This window comes from Anopheles gambiae, chromosome 3 (genome assembly GCF_943734735.2).
Source record: "Anopheles gambiae chromosome 3, idAnoGambNW_F1_1, whole genome shotgun sequence".
NCBI classification, from domain to species: Eukaryota; Metazoa; Arthropoda; class Insecta; order Diptera; family Culicidae; genus Anopheles; species Anopheles gambiae.
Window position 1 is genome coordinate 90,628,037 of NC_064602.1, and position 19,134 is coordinate 90,647,170.

Below are 19,134 nucleotides of genomic sequence, written 5' to 3' on the forward strand. Positions count from 1 at the left end.
TAACCGAAATTCGAATTTCTTCAACGCATTCAAGTCTAGCTTGAGAACTGAGTAATAATAATTGCAAAAATCTTCGAAAAAATTAAGTCTACGATGAATTTAGTGATCTTCTAAATACTTTAATTTCATGGAAAAATATTTGTATAAAGAATATATCAGTATTCTTTTACAAAGAAATATATTTTTCATATCCGACCGAGTGTATGTCGAATGATTATGAGTGATTTTACTTTTAACACGTTTTTTTATTGCTTATACTTCTTTTTCTTTATTGCTTTCTTCTATTTGAATAACTTGATATTGTAGCACCAGGGTGTGAACTATAAAACGTGTTTATTATTCTTCTATATCTATCACCTCCTCTTATTCAGTCTAATGATCGTTTTTCAAGGCCTTTTAAACAAAGAAGAATCAAAATTTGAGTATACTATTACTTTCTACAATTTTCTGAAGTAGCTATTAGAATTCAGTATTATGGGAATTTTACCTCAGGTGCAAATGATATCTTTAGATAAAACATATGCATATCAGTGGAAATCATTCTATTATGTTGGGAATTTCTATCGCCCGGTGAACTCTCTAGAGTGTTCTCTGGTTTGCTTGTCGTTCATAGTTGTTGTTTGTTTTTTTTTGCATTTTTTGCAGTGCATATTTATATCCCACAGAGTCGAACCTGTGAACCGGTTAAGAGATAAGATATATTTTTGCCACATTTCCTTACACATTGGTTGGCTTCGGAAGAGCATCCTACGCATGGGTGTAGGATTATTCCAGAACTTCAAGAAGACTTCTTCTTCTTCTTCTTCTTCTTCTTCTTTGGCACAACAACCGCTGTCGGTCAAGGCCTGCCTGTACTTCTTGTGGGGCAAATTCTAGCAGGCCTCGTGTTTTGGAACCGTCGTAAGGCCTCAACTCGGTAAAATCTCACACACTGAATTAACGGCACGAGCGCTGCCAAACCAGTTTTGCGCTCGCTTCATTGTGCTGAGAACGTGTGGTCGAACGTCCTTTCTTTACCGAGCGTATTGTTAACCGCGCTATATTGGTTCAGCGGAGTTTATTTGAAAGGGAGAGTGTGATATAGCGTCCACTTTTACAGTTCATGGACATTTCCCAGGAATTTCCAAACCAACTCCACACAAGGGCCGGGCCAGGATCGATTTGACCGATAACCTTTTCCGGGGATCACTCGTGATATATCGCGTGCTGATCGTGGCTGGCGTAACAGCGACTGCGATGATGTACTCTGACGTCTAATGATAGCTCAGTCAAGAGCTCCCGCTGCAAACTATCTTTGAGCTCTCAAATTGTAGCCTTTCAATAGAGTTTTACTGCTTCGCGAAGTAACGATCGCTTGTATGTTTCGAATAAGTGCGAGTCGGAGACTCCGCCGATTCGGACCCGGTCCGTTACGTAAGGGGTTTCCCTTCCCCGGCAATAGTGAGCGCAGCGGCAGTAGTAGCGCTTCTTCTCTTGATTAGGACGGGATTCTCGTGCCCGAAGTTAAGCTTCAGTAAGTCGACCGGTGCGACTAGTACAACACGTGTCCAACAGTTTGAGATGTGCTGCAGGACTGAAAGTAGCTTGTCCCATTTGTGAATGTAAATTTCGTGATCGTGAACGTGTACATACAAGTGTCCGCAGAATGGCATCTTCAAGCGAAGCAAACTTCATGTACGTGCGGTTAATGGTGATCAGTGTTGTCATCGGTATGGCATGTTTACGAATGGCATTTGCTTGCAATTGTATACCGGAAAAGTTTTGCGCTGCACCACCGGATGTGGATCTTCGGCTGATAGATGACGACCAGTGCCCTACGGGGATGGTGTGCTGTGGTGAGCCGGCAAGTGACCTCGACGAAACGGTCTGCGCTGGTGGTCTCTGCGTTTCCGACCAGTCACAGTGCCCTGGTGAGGATTACGACGACGAAGAATACGGCGCCGGACTAATCGACCTCCGAACGAACGATGTACGCTGCCCCGGAACTCAGTATTGCTGCCGAACGATGCGCGAGCAACTTCCCGCGTGTGATGGAACGTGCGTGCCGAGGTCACTCTGCACCATGTTCCAGCCCGGGCCGGCGGGGTGTGCGGGTGATAACGTTTGCTGCCGGATGGATCGGACCGCGTGGATTGACACGATCAACGATATTAATGCGATGGGTGAACCAGCTTTGCTGCCTGTTAACGATCGCGTGTCGGGGACATGTGAGTGGAGCAGATTGGGAACAGATACCACCACCGTCGTACCACCCTGGGTGGTGTCGATCTGGGCACGGGTTGACATCCTGCCCGGCTTGCAGGCGGATCAGTTCGTTTGTGGTGGAGTGCAGGTCGACTCGTCGCTAATAATGACAGCCGCGAGCTGCGTGAAAGATCGACCGGTGGAGGAAATGTTCGCGAACGTCGGTGATTACGATATTTCGAGCCGAACTTTGCTGCGCGTCGAAAATGTGAGTTTTGGCCGATGAAGAAGTAGTAGCACTGTTTGCTCTTTAAGATGGTATCGCATCTGCATTGGGTTTTTGAGAGTTAAAATAACCTGCTTTTTAGTTTTGGGTGGCTTGCCGAGGATTATTAAATTAAGCTTTTTCAAGCTGTTCGGAGATTGACACTCGAACGCGGACTAGATAAAGCAGATACCTTTGATGGAACATTTGAAAGACACAACAATAAGGAAAGATCTCGTAAAAAAGATCTCGTAAAAAAGATCTCGTATTCGCATACCTTTTATTTTTAGATTCCACTCACCCATAGAGTGCAAGACTGCTGGGGATGTCTTACGAATTAATCGACGGTAGGATGGAAATTCATTTCACTTTTACTTTCTTACAGCTTGTGAGGCAATGCTCACCAAGTAGGGAATGAAATGAGGTCATTAAGAGAGGGTCAGCGGGCACACGTTGCACAGGATTTCATACCAAATGTCCCTGACCGATTGCATTGTGTAATATAGTAAGGCCTCATCATCAACCTAAATTTTTGATAACATGCTAAGCCGGTCTCGTAGTACAGTCGTCAACTCGTACGACTTAACAACATGCCCGTCATGGGTTCAAGCCCCAAATGGATCGTGCCACCATACGTAAGACTGACTATCCTGCTATGGGGGACCAATAAGTCACTGAAAGCCAAGCCCCACATCAATGTTTAACACCATGTTTAACATCAAAAACTTATCGATTAGATCACCATTTGAAGTTAGTTTTGATGGTGCATGACTCACACGAATCAATTAAAGATCGCCAAAAGTATTTAACATCTAGCTATTGAACCTCTTGACTAAATGTGCCATTTCTACTTCATTCAAATCCTTTTTAACCTTTTGCTTTGATATACATGATCTTTTGCCCAGATCTACACCGTCAAGGAGAAGATCATTCACGAATATTACAACACCTCCGATCCGGTACACAACGATGTCGCCTTGCTAGGTCTTACCGCCCCGGTTCGCAATGGCAAGTGTACTGCACCGCTTGCCTCACCGCCAGCGAATGGATGCAAAGCACGAAACCACGATTGCTACACTATCGGCTGGAACCGTACATTGCTTGCAGCAGGCTCCGGACGAATGAAACGCTACCCGGTACAGGTGACAACCTTCCAGGAGGATCTGTTTTGCTCTCCTGGCACGATCTGTATCGATCGTGACGAAGCACGGTGCAATGTTGAGGACGAATCTCTGCATGGATCGGTCGTTATTTGCGAGGAGGGTGAGCAGCAAGACGATTGGAAGGTAAGAGGGCTGCTAATACGCAACTGCACGGGCGTGGCCATTGAGAGTGTGGTGGCGTGGCTGGAGCATCAGCGTAATCCCGGGTTCGTGCAGAAACTGGGACCAGCGGACCCGTTCCGCCAGTATCTGCCCGTCCGGGCGTGATCCCCATGGATAACTCCATGGACTTTTGGAAAATGATGCGATGTACCAAAATAAATGAATGTTTTGTTTGTTTTCTTACAAGCTGCAATTGATTGATTGGAAAGAACGTATTTGAACTTATGTCATCATAGTGTTGATATACGTAATGCCGTGATGCCCATACTCCTGAGAGTAGTTTTTTTTATTCCATTATTGAAGCTTAGAATGATGTCGTACCTTTTCTGGTCTAAGAGCGGAAGCTTAGTTTAAATCAATTCTAGAACTGATTGCGTCCAAGATCATTAGGATTATTCTGGGAATTTTTCAAGAATCTACTCCTCGGTTCCTTCTCGGTTCCTGACCTCATCATCACCCTTGACAGCGGCAGAACTGATGCTGATATTTTCTTGATCCTAGGATAGATCCTCCAGAATTAGATCATTAGACCTTATTTGTTCTAGCTACTCGTACCGAATCTAATCATATATCGATTTTAAAACTGCTACAGAACCTGTATTGATTATGGAAATGGCCCTGATTTAGCCTGGGTTTTGTAAATCCATCCCGGTCTTTCCTGTAATAGCAAATCTAAACCGGATTTGAATTTAATCCCGAATACGTTGCAGTTCTTAAATAGCTCACGCACCCAGTATTAGCGCTGGCAGAGTAAAAGAACTCATGCCGTTCTTAGACATATTCTTGGTCTTAGAACTGATCGCAAACTCATACCGAATATGTAATTAATCCCAACGTATCTCCCGAAGCTGTTGTACAGTCAAGATTTTAACCCGCATCTGTTTCGTTACTAAAACGGTGATTGAACCATTCCCGGTCATGCTCCAATGACCTATCGTGATCCTATCTCGGTTGCAGTTCTACATTAAACTACAAAATTAGTTAACAACACGAACGGTGACGCTCGATATCTGTTGAGCAAATCTTTATTGATGGGATCAGAAAAATCGGAGTATCTGTTTATGAAGTGTACACATAGTCCCTTGCAAGAATGTTGTGTTCCAGCAGCTGTTCATCGATCCAGCCACGGAAGACTGACACACTGGCGTACACACCGGGGATACCGTCCGTGCCACAACCGATGCCCCACGCCACGATGCCCGCCTGGTAGTAGTGAGTGGGCGATCCCGGAATCGGACACACCAGTGGAGATCCTCCATCACCACGGCACGTGTCCTGTCCGGCCACGCCACCGGCGCACATGAAGCTCTGATGCAGCGCAAACCGCCTGCCCAGCCGAGTAGTGCGCAGTGCCTCTTGACAGGTTGCGTGCGGTACGACCGGCAGCTCGATCTTCTTCAGTATCACCTGGTACTTGCCCGCTTTGCCGAACAGATCCTTGCCCCAGCCGGAAGCGAAACAGTTCTGATAGTCGAACGAAGTTCCCCTCGGTGGAAGACAGATCGGCTGAATGTTCTCGGCCAGCAAGAACGGATCGGTGAGTACTACCAGCGCTACATCGTTCGCCAGCGAGCCCTTGTTGAACGCTTCGTGCGTGATGACCTGATCGACCCGACGATCCTGATGCTTGTACAGCTCGGCCTGCGTCTGCGTGTCCCATTCGCCGGCCCGAAGTATCAGCTTGTCCTTCTGTTTGTTGTACACGATGTGTGCTGCGGTAAGGACCACGTTCGGTGCGATCAGTGATCCGCCGCCCTGGTAAAGGTTGAAGCTGTCGCCGCTACCACCGATTGGATTTTCCAGCAGCACCGCCACCATCCACGGGAACTCACCGAACTCGGCCTCGCCGTTCGGATTGGTCGACAGACGGAAGCCGATCCCGTTCGAGTTACGCACACCGCAGGTCGGTTTACCTAGCTCGCGCTTGATGCCGTATGGTTTGATAGCGCCGGGTGGGGGCTGGTCACGCACGGAACGCTGCTCGCAGCACTCTTCCAGATTGTTGTGTCCGCACAGAACAAACATAGACGATGTACGGCACAAACAGAATATGTGTTTATTCTACTCTTTGGTATGGGGTAATACAATAACACGTATATAAATAGAAACGCACACACACACACGCAATGCGGGGAGAGGACGACTGGTCCTTCTCGCGCCGCGATCCTCACTGAGGACGTCACCGGATGACAGCCCTGCTGTCAACGGCGAGCCCTCAGGATGAGGCAGCGGTCTGTCCACAACATCTCCCCGTTTTAATTAAGCCGGTACGGCTTAAGCCAACGCAGCGGTTTTAATGTACTTAAAACCGGAGTGGCAAGCGTACGGCTCAAGTGGCGCTGTGTAAAACGGGGGAGAGTGCCGAACGGCCTCCGTGCCTAACGCTCGAACGGGATGAGCGTTGCGGGCTGCAACAGGGGCAGCCGATGTGCTGCGCTCGCTCGTTCCGTTGCAGCCGCTGTGGTGTTGTTGTTGGTGTTGTTGTTGATGGTGCAACAGTAGCGGATAATCCTGCCGCTGTCGATGGCTGTTGCACCTAACGCCGATGATGATGAGGCAGCTCTCCCGGATGCTGCTGCCGATGGGGCGTCACTGTGCGGCTGAGCAGGGGGCGGCCGTGGTGCCGCGCGCGCTTGGACCGCTCAGCCGGAACCGCTGCACAGGGGCGACCGTGTTGTCGCTGCCGGTGAACTGCTGTGCAGGGGCGCGCAGGATGATGATGACGTTGACGATGATGATGAGGGTACACAGAGGGGCGACCGTGATGCCGCGCACGACGACTGTGACCCGGGACACATCCGATGTTGCTGCACAGGGGCGACAGTGGTGTCGCCGTCGAGACGCACCTGTGCAGCTGGAGCGCCGGCGATGAAGGTCCACAGGGGGCAGCCGAAATGCCTCAGCACTGTGCCTTATCGGGCTCCGCGATGATGCTGGTGCAGAAGGGCGGCTGTGGCGCCGCGATGACGATGCTGCACCAGTGTGTGTCCGATGACGCTGCAGCGGGCGGCGGTGATGCCGTGTGACGACGGTCCAAAGCGGAATGTCCCCTCGCTTTGTCCGGTATAGTGCTGCAGCGGAGTGAGGATCCTCTTTGGGGCTTCGCGCAAGCCCGAGCGTGCCCATCCTGCGCGATGGCGGTTGCGCGATGGTGGAACCGCGATGGTGGTCTCGGTGCTGCGTCGGTCCTTTGTAGGATCCCCCCCTACGCGAGGAGGATCCCATCCTCGTCGCCACTGTTGTGTCCGCACAGAACAAACATAGACGATGTACGGCACAAACAGAATATGTGTTTATTCTACTCTTTGGTATGGGGTAATACAATAACACGTATATAAATAGAAACGCACACACACACACGCAATGCGGGGAGAGGACGACTGGTCCTTCTCGCGCCGCGATCCTCACTGAGGACGTCACCGGATGACAGCCCTGCTGTCAACGGCGAGCCCTCAGGATGAGGCAGCGGTCTGTCCACAACACAGATAGTGACATGGAGCTCCGGTTTCTTCACCAACGCGAACATCTATGATGCCCTCACCGTCCGTAATGATGCCGTTTTCTTTGCAAAGGAAATACGGCACGCACTCGCCGCTACAGGGCTGTGGAAAGCAGCAAATGGTAGCACCTGTTTACTACCTAGATGAACCATCCCCAATAGTACCTTCATACTTACTTGGCTTTGTGCCACTGGGTCTATTTCTTTGAGCACATCGTCTAACGTATAGTCCGCCCTGGTTAGGTGCACCAAACAACCAAGCACCAGCATCAAAACTGCAGCAGATACACCGTACCGCCAGAGCACCATTTTATTGTTATTAAGCTATTCAATGTTTCAACCGCAAACGCAACGGCCCACGAAAATCGTGTCGATGAAATTAATCAACCGCTCTCGTCACGATATCACCCGTTCGACGTTCCAGGCAAGACTGTGTACAGTACCTTATTATGCGGTAGTGCGAGCTCTGTAGAGGTGTGTTTAGCTGTCTCGTTTTCCGCGCAGATGCTGCTCGCTACTCTTCGGTACAGGTTTTTTGCTTTTAGGATTCGTTAGCTGGCCGTATTAGTCGTTGCAAAATCTAACACATTTTTGAACTTCACGCAAAGTCGATCGTGCGTTCAGTTCTGTCCACGGAAGACTTCTTTTAACTTTTATCAACATACCTGATAACGCGAGAACGCGTTATGGAAATGAGCTCATGTGGTTTTTCCCCAACAAATCCCCATTACAAGTTTTCGTTGATCGGTGGTCAAGGTTTATCGTGGATCCTCGTCGATGCGAGTTCGCTGTGGAAGAGAAGCGACAAGTTTCTGGCATTTGTTCGGTCAGTGCCACCCATTTGGATGAGCTATTCGTTTAGCTTTAGTAAATTAACAACTGTATTCTATTGTATTTTACGCCTGAAGATTCCGTGTTTCGTCGTACCGATCATGAACTTCCTTTGTCTGTCAACGGTTGAATTAGTGCCTTATAGTTGTCACGTTTATTTTGGTACCATTCCATGAGTTTTTTTTTGAAAACCGGTTTCCCATACATAAAAGCGTAATTTTTAGTGGAAATCATCGAACATATCCCCGAAAAGAATATCAACTGTAAATAATTCAACTATTGAATTCCGATCGTAACATAATTTTATTAACTTGGAGGAAGACTATCTGAAGATAGCATTTTAATTTCATGTCATACGTAATGCACTTACTTAGCTTTTTCACTTTTAAGAGGATTCAGTTAACCACAGTTCTTTTAATAAGTTTTCAAGATTATCGGTAGGAGGTTCGGGACTAATGTTCTCGCAACAAATATCCAGAATTTCCGGACAGTCGTAGTCATCAGCTGCTGCGAAATCTACGGTGATGTCAACAGTGCTCTCATCGTCTGATTGTGGTACAGCATCGAGGCACCTGTGGTACGGCACACATTCACCGTGACATTTCTGGAAAGATGGTAAAAAAGCAGGGGCACGCTTTAGAATTAAATGAACTTTGCTTGATTTTCAGTGGTAATCATACCTTTCCTTGCACCTCGACAACCACTACCAGCGCCAGCATTGTTATCAACGCTAGCGGTAGAATATTTCGCCGGAGCATCTTCGCGTGTTATACACTGCTGCACACCAAACTTGTGAGTAAATCCTGTTTTTCCTATTTGAAATACACTTTTCACGAATTCCACGCGTCCGCGTGCGGATCAGTGGTGAGGCAGGATTGAGTTTCGTGACTTTAGTCGCGAAGCTTTTATATCGCTAAAGATGCGAAAGAATGCATAATTAACATTAATTAACTTTCTGCGTATCCGTATCCCCATCGATCGTGTTAGAGATATTTGCTGATGATCTAATTATATTGAGATGATCGGCCGAAAATCTGGAATTCTTCACATTTTATTTTTTGTTCTTGTTTCTCAATGGAATGGTATGGTCCATACAGATTCAGCGCAATGTAAGGAAACACTAGTAAAAAATATATATAAATGAAATGTCGGGATCGTTGCTACTGTAGTTGCAATTCGCATCAACTATTCATACACTTTTTCGATAGGAAGTTCGGGACCAATTTTCACGCAACAAATATCCAGATATCCTGCACAGTGGTAGTCCTCTGCATTGTCATCTACGGTGATTTCAGTGCTGCCCTCATCGCCTCGATCTGGTCTTGGTGCAGCACCATTGCACATGTAGTACGGCACACATTTAAAGGGACATTCCTGAAAAGATGTAAAAACCAAGTAAACCAAGCTTTGGAAATGCATGATTTTTGCAGAATTCCCAGCGTTATCATACCTTTGCATGTGACTGGACAACCACTACAGCTAGCAGTGTTATCATCACTAGCGATAGAATGCTTCGCAGGAACATCTTCGCGTGTAATTCACTGTTACACACCAATCTTATGTAAAAATGCTGTTTTTCTTATTTAAAATGCCCTTTTCATGGGCATCGCTTTGCGTTACTCTCGGATTTGATTCCACGCCTACCATACGACTCAGTAGCGGGTCAGAATTGTGCATTGTTACTTCCGTCGCGATGCTTTTATAGTGCTAAAGATGCCGCTGAATGTATTATCAACTTTGACGGCTTTTTCGTAACTGGTTTCGCACGAGATGTCTATCGGAAACCGGTAATAAACTTTTTGCGTATGAATATTCCCTTTGGTCGTGCTAGAGATATTTTCTGTGGCGAGGCATTCGTTTTCAGCTTGAATCGCAACAACGATTTGCTTGAGAACGTAATGTGTGTTACGGTACATTAAATTGCAGATTATAGTTGCAGGTTTATAAGATGGTTTTATTTTTTGTATATTTTTGTTTTAAGTTATCTACGTTCTACTTTCTTCTGTAATGTAATGACTGCCTGGAATGGGTTCCGCATCAATAGCTGGATTGGTAATGGTTTAGCATCAGTTTTAGTACCGGTATGACTTCGGGATTAGTTTCAGTTTTAAGTCCAGGATGGGTATGAGATGAGGATCCAGAAAAGGTATAGGCTCGAGATCAGTTACAGGACCGTTATGGATTCGGCATCAATGCCCAGAAGAAGTTCAGGATTAGTTTTAGGGTCTGTCTTTGTCCAAGATCAGTTCTACAATTGGGATGGGTTCGGGGTCAGTTTCAGAACCAGTGCTGCTTTCGTTCTTGATCTCGTTCGACGGACAGACACACAATATTACAAATAAGACTTGAACAACTTATTATTATTGTTATTGTTATTTTTATTATAATCATAATAATAATACTAATAATAATAATAATAATAATAATAATAATAATAATAATAATTATTATTATTATTATTATTATTATTATTATTATTATTATTATTATTATTATTATTATTATTATTATTATTATTATTATTATTATTACTCTCCTTTTATCTTTTATTATTCTTATTACTTTGAATGGCAAAGATTAATCTTTTTCAGCTATCGCTCTAGATAATTAACGCAGTTCTGTGATAACCAGGCTATAATATGTATTCTCCCCATTTGTTCACTATTTCACTCATAAACATCGTAAAAAGTGCTGCGTTTCTTATGGACGCGTACAATAGAGCGTTCCATTTTAACTGAGCCAGCGCGATCACCAAAGCACGTGTTGCATGTAGGGCCCCGTGCAATATGATAATTAATTGCGTACTCATCATACTTATGGCTTGCTTGGCGCTACACCGAAAGAACATATAACAATACTGTTTGTTTCTAGAATAGTACTTCGTACTAACCGCCACTCAATCCAGTCACGGTAGTACGCCAAATCGAGGAATATACCGGGAGTGCCATTATCATCACACCCGTTGGGCCACCCGACAATGCCCGCCTGAAAGTAGTGGTGTGGCGAGCCCGGAATGGGACACACCAGGGGAGATCCGGTCAAGTTACTGAGACACATATCCCGTCCGACAAAGCCACCAGCGCACAGGAACGGCTGTACGGGTCGCTTCGGAGGCAACAGATGCTGACAGATATCGTGCAGCCTAACCGGTACCTGTACCCTTGTCAAATTCGCCTGATACCAGGGTACGCCGCGGCATGGCACGATGCCCCAACCGACCGTGAAACAATCGTACCTATCTAAGTGTGTTCCCTTCGGCGGGAGATCGGTTGTACGTTGTCCGCCAGCTGGAACGGTGCGGAGAGGTAGACCAGGACAAGATCGTTTACCAATGGGCGGAACATAATCCCCATATGTGTGAAGAGCTGGGCCACTCGACGGTCCTGATAGCTGTATTGCGCACTCTGTGCAGCCCATTCGCCCGCGCGTACCACGAGTTGCTCCTGCTGCTTGTCATGCACGCAAAGGGCCACCGTGAGGACAAACTTCGGTGCGATCAAGGAACCACCACACTCGTAGAACAGTTTATTTTCCGGGAAGTCCCGCTCCTCCCGGTAAATGATCACCGCCCATGGGAACAAGTTTTTCCTGCTACGGAAGCCACAGGTTGATCGATCTGATACTTCACCAGTGACCGGCAAGGGTGGCTCGATCGTGCTCGTTGGAGGTCTGTTTCGATTGGGGCGTTTTTTACAGCACACAAGCCATGGATGTGGACATTCGGGCTCTTTGTGAGCAGGTGGGAAGATCTTTCCGGTACCGGGGGGGATGATCTTGTTGTCTTGGCATAGGTTATACATCACACAATAACCGGAACACTCCTGAAAGGTAGCTTATGTAAATGTGGACTAGTGCGCGTTTAATGCATCTCACATCGACTCACTTTAGTACGGTATGATAGGATACGCTGTTGTCCTGGAATCTCTATATCATGATCAGCTATACATTCTGCGTATCTAATGAGATGTACTGAAGCAAGCATTAGGATCTGCAATGCACCCACTTTACCGATTTGCCAAAACATTTTTCTGTTTGAACATACACGCGCACACACGCACGTACACTTGTTAATTTCGTCGAATTCAACCAGTGTCCAGGAATGTAACAGAATATCGTCAAAAAAGAGTGTCTGTCGAAAGAGGTCCGGAAAAAACAACGTCCCGATCTTCTCTCGGATCTGCTTTTATATCATTTTCCCTGAGTAGCAACAGGTCTGAGTAGACAATTGCCTATAAGTTATGATTACTGAAGTGCAGGGATCAGCAACAGGCATTCCTAATATCAGCATAAAGCCTTCTCCGTTAGTGCTTTAAATGATTTAAACTGATTAAGCGAAACGGTGCGACAACATACGTGGCTTCCGTCTCGTACAGATTTTTTTGTTTGAAATCGTTCCTTCTGCATAATTATTGTAATTATTGGTTAGTTATTCCCCCTGATCGAGCTTCCTCGCTTAAATATGCGTCTCATTCAATTGTCTCATTCATATTGTCTCGCAAGTTCAAATATGTTGTCATTTTTACACATTTTTGATTATACTGTTATGAGAAATATGTGCCTGCCACTGCCTGCCACTCTCCAGCGGGCATAATCTAATCAACATTTATTTCTGATGATAGAGCTGTGTATGCATTGTTGTGTTATAGCTTGAGATAAATTGGCAGGCCGATTTTACAGGGGTTTTCATGGGTGCTGATACTTTCGGCACACTTTCTCCGCTCTTTCGCAACGGGAAGTAATACTTTGGGCGCGCTGGTGATTAAACCTTAGTGGATCTTGTGTGAAGAGAAGTGAATTCTATGGCACCCTTATTGAACATGTACATTGGAAAATTCCAATAGGACTTCGCATCCTATCAGATAGAAGATGAATAATTGTATCAATTGTAAGTGTATCACCAGATTCCAGACTCCAATTCAACATTAAACTCTACAGCAACGTTCCAGCTTGACGGGCGCAGTTGTATCGAGCTCTTCTTGTCAGCTTGTCGCTTCTATTTCTGATTGGTTTAAGTCTACTATCGACCAAGGTTACTCTATGCTATAACCTTCAGAAATTCTAACCTTCAGACAACCAAACCCATATGACACCAAAATCAACTGTTATTTAATAACATTCAAATTCTTGTCTTCGGATAGTTTCTGGATTTTGAAAAAGGAACTGTACTACTTCCTCTCCGAAATTAACGATCATTGGTAAACTTCTTGTGCGTTGTTTTGTTTATTGTTTTGTGCATTGCAACCTGCCCACTACCCACTCATGAACGATTAGCTCGGTTTTGACAGCTTGGTATTCGCAATTTCGTAGATGTAGTCCCGTGCGGGGATTTTGCGCTGCACCAGCTGCTGGTTGATCCAGTCACGGTAGTGCGCCACCTGGACGAATATGCCCGGAGCGCCATTGTCATCACACCCGTTGGGCATCGCGACAATACCTGCCTGATAGTAGTGGTGTGGCGAGCCCGGAATGGGACACACTAGCGGAAAGCCGGTCGAGTTACGTGGGCACATGTCCTGCGTGATAACGCCGCCCGCGCACAGGAACGGCTGTACAGGTCGCATCGGAGGCAGTACGTGCGGGCAAACGTCATGCGGCACAACGGCTTGCTCTCCCCATGTTCGCTTCACCAGCATCGCGTATCCATCGCAGACGATTATTCTGTCCCAGCCGACCGTGAAGCAATCGCTTCGATCGAAGGACGTTCCCTTCGGTGGGAGACAGATCGGTTGTATGGTTTCCGTCAGCTGGAACGGTTCGGAGAGAACGATCAGGGCGACATCGTTCGCCAGTGAGTGCACGTTCGACGCTTTGCGTGTGATGAGCTGGGCCACCCGGCGGTTCTGATGTTCCGTTTCTAGGCGCCATTCGCCGGCGCGTATCACGAGCCGCTCCTTCGGTTGGTCCAGCACGCAATGGGCCACCGTGAGGGCAACGTTCGGTGCGATCAACGAAGCGCCACACTTGTAGAACAGCTGGTTTGTAGGATCGTCCAGCTCCTCGCGGTAAACGATCACCATCCACGGGAATGTGCGTTTCCTGCTGCGGAACCCACACTTTGCATCACTCGTAGGCTTGCCAGTGGTCGTCCGTGGTCCCTCCAGCGCGGAGCGTTTTTCGCAGGAAACGTACTTACGGTACGGGCATTCGGGTTCGCTGTCGTCCGGGACGAACCTTTTGCCCAACATGGGCGGTACGATCTTGTTCTCATGGCATTGGAAATATATCACACAAATACCGTTACATGTCTGGAAGGGAAGGAATGGTAAAGCGCAATTCAGTTAACATTGACTAGCGTGTGTCTTAACGTTTGCTTACTCTATTTCGTGGTTGTTGTTCGGTAGGCTCTGTTTCTGGATCCACTCGATCTGCTGGAACTTCAGTGCTGCTAATGAAGTGGGCTGCAGCAACCAGCAGGATTAGGAATGTACCTAATTGCTGGAGCATATTTTGTTTTCTGTCGTCACTTTAGTTCACCCCTGGTGCCTGAATTTTTACTAAAATACTGTAAAACTTGGAACACTTCCACCTCAACCACTCCGACAATATTTTCACTACTTTCCCGAGCAGTTCTATAGCAAGCGAAATCCAGACTAGATCTTACAGCAGACAACTCGTTTCAGTTTGCTTTTATATTAGCTTCTCTGATGATCCCGTGCGCAATACGCTTAACAGCAGGTAACTTCCATCGTTGAGGGTTGGCGAGTAAGTAGGTAATGATCACTCAAGTGTCAGGGGAGAGTAAAAGAAAGTTACTGTGATTTGCTTTGTTCACTTAAGTCAGACAATTCTCTTTAAATTTCAATTTAAATATAGTATTGAAGTTAAGGAGTTGTAGAATACACATGTAGAATACACATGTAGAATACAATTGCGTTTATTTCAAGGCAATTTGATCAGTGATGTGACAGTGGAGAAACGATCGCTGTTCGCTGTTCTCTGTGTAAATCGGTCACTTGCAGTCGTGATACACCAGCTCTCGCGGTTTGAGTCAAATCCGCTTTAAAGCTTGACAATCCCTGACAACCCGCCCGATCGGCTTAATTTAATCAAGCGGATTCTCGTTTAGTTTTGCATCGCCGTGTTTATCCCGGGGTACAAATTGCAGCTAAAATTGGCACAGTATGCACTCACGGGGAATGTTTTGACCCACGAGAATGCGGTGTGAGAGCGTCCTAGGGACATTTCCCATTTAGTAGCAATATTGATATAGAAGAGAAATACACTCATAACTCAGTGGATACACAGTAGTTGAAAGTGCAGAAGTCGGACGTCCAAAACCATATAGAGGTCTGAGCTTTGGGCGAGCTAGCTAGATCAAGTAGAGCATTAATTAGTGTAAATGAATTTAAAGCAGCTACAGTACCGTTTTGATTCAAACTATGGACAGCTTCAAACTACGGACATTCAGTTTTTTTTATTAAATTTCTTCATATCCTGTCCTGGTCATGCCGTTTTTCCTATTTTACATGATATACATGATATACTTGTATCAATGAAAATGTGTCTGACCCCCGAGTGGCCCGATTAAATGTATTTGTAAGAAAATGTTACATGCGGAAAATGTCTTAAGTGTCCGTAATTCGAAGCAATAACGGTATAACTTCACTGGCTGGGATAATATTGCATCCCTATTAGTCAGTTCACACTTGATACATCTATCTTCTTGTTGTTTGACATATCGTGAATGTGATGAATACAACGGAACTGAAATTCATCGCAAAGGCTTTATAACTCCATGACAACCAGCCCGGTGTTTGTTACTGTCAAAGCTAGGAGGAAAATATTGACATTGAAATCAAAGCTGTGGAGATCAATGGCAAACGTTATTTATTCAATTGGAAAACCCCGTAAAAATAGATAAATTAATAGAAAAAGTTTATGAAAGATGAGCACAATCAACTATCTGCTGTAGTTTTTTTGAAGTGCGGTATAGAAAATAGGCGGTCAAAATAACATCAATTAATGAATGTTTCAGCTACATGCACGGTAGATATTAATAAAAATGTGCAAATTTTTTACAGCCACACGCACACACACACATACCATACGATTGATATCTTTTCAAGATCTAGTTAAAACACGAATATTGAGCGGTGCGGCTGTAGAAGCTCGCGGCAGTGTATTTCAACAGTGAACTTTAGGGTTGCTTGCGACCACAGGCCGGACTTTAGAAATAACGGAACATTTCTTTCGGTATGGGTTTGGGGTTCAGCTCATACAACGCCTGCTCGATCCAGTAGCGGAACGACGCCACATTGCCGTACACACTAGGAACACCGTCCGTATCGCACCCGACGCCCCAAGAAACAATGCCTGCCTGATAGTAGTGGTTTGGCGAGCCGGGCATAGGACACACGAGTGGCGTTCCAGTAATCGCACGACATACATTTGGTCCAAGATTGCCTCTAGCACACAGATAGCTTGACGGTCCTGGCCCCGAATGTCTGCAGAAACCAAATAGCATTACCGGAATATGTGCCATATTCACATTCAATTGTACGCTGCCATGCTTATAGGACAGATGCTCATCAAAAGCTACAGTGAAACATCGGTAAGCATCAATCGATGCTGGTATTGGAGGAAGGCAGATCGGTTGCACGTTCCCTGTCCGCTGGAACGGTTCGGTAAGGTTCAGCAGGGCCACATTATTAGAAAATGTGCGGTCATTGTATTCTTCATATGTCATTATGTCAGCTACTCGGCGCTCCTGGTACTGCCGAAGTTCTTTATCCTGGGAGGTCCATTCGCCGGCGCGAAGCAACAGTTTCTCCTTGGGCATGTTGAACACGCAGCGGCCCGCTGTTAGGACAGTGTGCGGGGTGATCAACGAGGCTCCGCATACGAGGGAAAAGCTATCGGGAGCGTGTTCCTCGTGGAAGACGCTCACCAACCATGGAAAATGTGTAGCATCGAAACCAATGCCATGGTCATTACGAGTACCACAGCTTTCTTCTTCACTGTCACTTGATTCGCTATCGTCTAGTGAAAAAACGTCAAGCAAACTTGGTTTGCTGGCGCCCGGTGAAGGAACATCGTGTACAAATTTTCTATCACTTGGTTTGCTGGCGCCCGGTGAAGGAACATCGTGTACAAATTTACTGTCACTTGGTTCGCTAGCGCCCGGTGAAGGAACATCGTGTACAAATTTACTGTCGCTTGGTTTGCTGGTGACCGGTGAAGGAGCATCGAGTACAAATTTACTGTCACTTGGTTTACTGGCGCCCGGTGAAGGAACATCGAGCTTAGATCTTTTCTCACAGCAAACATGCATCGGGTTAGAACATTCCGGTTCGTTGACGCCGACGCGTATACCAATCGCTCCGGCACCGTTCGTCACGATCTTATTGTTCTTGCATAGGTAGTACATCGTACACTCGCCGGTGCAGCTCTGTGAGAAATTGAAAGAGTAGAGCACAGATTTGTTGTTATCAATGTGCATATTATACATCATTCGGAAAAGCATGTATCGTTCATACTTACTTCACGTGTCGTGCTTGCAGCACCTGCCCTGTGGTTTGCGAATGTAACTAGCAGGATGAGGAATGTACACAAGCAGAACATCTTGTGTTATTTTGTAGGAAACTGCAATCACCCAGTGGACACTTGCTGTAATCGTTTTGTCGTGCGCGTCGTTGCAGTGCCTGCGGAACACTTCCACAAGCAGATCGCTCCGAAGTTTCTTTATACGCTCTGTCTGTGCACGATGGTAGTCGATTGTTGATGGTGATAATAATCAACATTTCTTGATGAGCAGGGTCAAACTTATGCATCGTAAGAATTGCAACTATGCTTACTGCACTAGTGAACTTGAAAGCCTAGCTAAATCTAAACAAATTGACCATGAAATTAAATCCCTTGATAGTAAAACATTGTTCCATCGAACTTGAACTCCACACGAAGGACATGATCAGTGATAAAGGATCAAGGTATGATGCTGATGCTTGAGTGTTATCTTGCTACTAATAATAACTTAAGCTTGCATCTATACATACTTTAGCGTGATATTACATTCTCCCCTAGTAAACGAAAGCTACATTTCTATTTCGGATATTTTAATCAAAGTTGTTCTGTAAGTCTTTTTCTAACTGTCTTAATGGTGAAGCAGTTCGATCGTTTCTTTTCTTTTTACCAAGCGACCAAGTTACGATAGCGGGTATTATTTCATACTTTATTTTGATTCAAATATTCAGTTTTTTTGTTTTTGGTATTTATGTACCATTTATTCGCTTTCGCGCTTATTTTAATTGAACTTCAGCTTCCACTTTAACAGCTAATTCTTTCTAATGACTACTATCAGTTCAGACAGGAATGAGGGAATCGTAAGGAAAGTACGGGTGTTTCAATTTTGATTTATATATTCTGTGCGTCAATCAGGCAGGGGCTCATTGGTGTTTTTTTTACAATATTCCTAGTTTTTTCATTAAATATTTATTAATCTAGCTAGGGCTGATTTTATGGTACAGCTGTGAAGTCTCACGCATTACCAACATGTCCGTTAAGGGGTCAAGCCAAGAAAGTGTAACGTATGACTTTGACTGACTATCCTGCTATGGGCAATCAATAGGCCACTGAAAGCCAAGGCAATTAGCGGACCAGTAAGGCCTGGACCGACAACGGTTGTTGTTGTGTCCAAGAAGATGAACCTAGCTAGATCAATTTTGTATTTGTTATTTGTAAATTTAACATTTAACGGACATGATTCTCTTGAAGCATTCAATACATGGCGTGCTATATATCGGGTTAATAATAATCACAGATAACGCTGAACTCACGGGGTACATACGAGATTCAAGGTAGGCGATTGAAAGTCTAAGAGCGTACAGCGACTATCATAATCCACTTGGACACTTCAGAAGCGCAAGGCGAACCGCGTGAATTTGTGCTGAATCGACTCCAAATGCGCCAGGGCACTCTCGAACACGACACTTCTATACATTTGTTCGAGTCTAATGTCTTATTCTATAGGTGACAGAGCACGCTCTGAGGAATTGGCCAGCGGTCAACTCTTTGGAGAATAAAATTAATTCTTT

At 45.6% G+C, this 19,134-nt stretch overlaps 4 protein-coding genes across 4 annotated transcripts; 1 reads left to right on the plus strand and 3 right to left on the minus strand.

Annotated features, from left to right (window-relative positions):
* Positions 1 to 885: 885 nt before the first annotated feature.
* Positions 886 to 3,957, plus strand: LOC3291429 (transmembrane protease serine 7). The gene is made up of 2 exons (XM_552461.4): positions 886 to 2,452; positions 3,355 to 3,957. The coding sequence occupies exons 1-2, from the start codon at positions 1,646 to 1,648 to the stop codon at positions 3,877 to 3,879; spliced, it is 1,332 nt and encodes a 443-aa protein (XP_552461.4). The 5' UTR covers positions 886 to 1,645; the 3' UTR covers positions 3,880 to 3,957.
* An 809-nt stretch (positions 3,958 to 4,766) lies between these two features.
* On the minus strand, positions 4,767 to 7,724 carry LOC3291433 (phenoloxidase-activating factor 2). The gene is made up of 3 exons (XM_061658367.1): positions 7,451 to 7,724; positions 7,257 to 7,376; positions 4,767 to 5,769 (listed from the first exon to the last, which is right to left on the minus strand). Exons 1-3 carry the CDS (start codon positions 7,580 to 7,582, stop codon positions 4,834 to 4,836), a joined length of 1,188 nt encoding a protein of 395 aa, XP_061514351.1. The 5' UTR covers positions 7,583 to 7,724; the 3' UTR covers positions 4,767 to 4,833.
* Positions 7,725 to 13,305: 5,581 nt separating this feature from the next.
* Positions 13,306 to 14,705, minus strand: LOC3291431 (phenoloxidase-activating factor 2). Its single transcript, XM_552458.4, has 2 exons — positions 14,420 to 14,705; positions 13,306 to 14,349 (listed from the first exon to the last, which is right to left on the minus strand). Exons 1-2 carry the CDS (start codon positions 14,546 to 14,548, stop codon positions 13,372 to 13,374), a joined length of 1,107 nt encoding a protein of 368 aa, XP_552458.4. The 5' UTR covers positions 14,549 to 14,705; the 3' UTR covers positions 13,306 to 13,371.
* A 1,201-nt stretch (positions 14,706 to 15,906) lies between these two features.
* On the minus strand, positions 15,907 to 17,764 carry LOC4577639 (phenoloxidase-activating factor 2). The gene is made up of 2 exons (XM_001238367.2): positions 17,585 to 17,764; positions 15,907 to 17,492 (listed from the first exon to the last, which is right to left on the minus strand). Exons 1-2 carry the CDS (start codon positions 17,663 to 17,665, stop codon positions 16,272 to 16,274), a joined length of 1,302 nt encoding a protein of 433 aa, XP_001238368.2. The 5' UTR covers positions 17,666 to 17,764; the 3' UTR covers positions 15,907 to 16,271.
* Between the last annotated feature and the right edge of the window lie 1,370 nt (positions 17,765 to 19,134).

Excerpts from the sequence above, each read along its gene's own strand:
- LOC3291429 (XM_552461.4), top strand. The coding sequence starts at position 1,646 with ATGGCATCTTCAAGCGAAGCAAACTTCATGTACGTGCGGTTAATGGTG. Across the intron at positions 2,453-3,354 it reads CTTTGCTGCGCGTCGAAAAT|ATCTACACCGTCAAGGAGAA; the intron begins GTGAGTTTTGGC and ends TCTTTTGCCCAG.
- LOC3291433 (XM_061658367.1), bottom strand. The coding sequence starts at position 7,582 with ATGGTGCTCTGGCGGTACGGTGTATCTGCTGCAGTTTTGATGCTGGTG. Across the intron at positions 7,377-7,450 it reads ACCCAGTGGCACAAAGCCAA|CCCTGTAGCGGCGAGTGCGT; the intron begins GTAAGTATGAAG and ends TGCTTTCCACAG. Across the intron at positions 5,770-7,256 it reads GAGCTCCATGTCACTATCTG|GAAGAGTGCTGCGAGCAGCG; the intron begins TGTTGTGGACAG and ends CACAACAATCTG.
- LOC3291431 (XM_552458.4), bottom strand. The coding sequence starts at position 14,548 with ATGCTCCAGCAATTAGGTACATTCCTAATCCTGCTGGTTGCTGCAGCC. Across the intron at positions 14,350-14,419 it reads AACAACAACCACGAAATAGA|ACATGTAACGGTATTTGTGT; the intron begins GTAAGCAAACGT and ends CTTCCCTTCCAG.
- LOC4577639 (XM_001238367.2), bottom strand. The coding sequence starts at position 17,665 with ATGTTCTGCTTGTGTACATTCCTCATCCTGCTAGTTACATTCGCAAAC. Across the intron at positions 17,493-17,584 it reads CTGCAAGCACGACACGTGAA|AGCTGCACCGGCGAGTGTAC; the intron begins GTAAGTATGAAC and ends AATTTCTCACAG.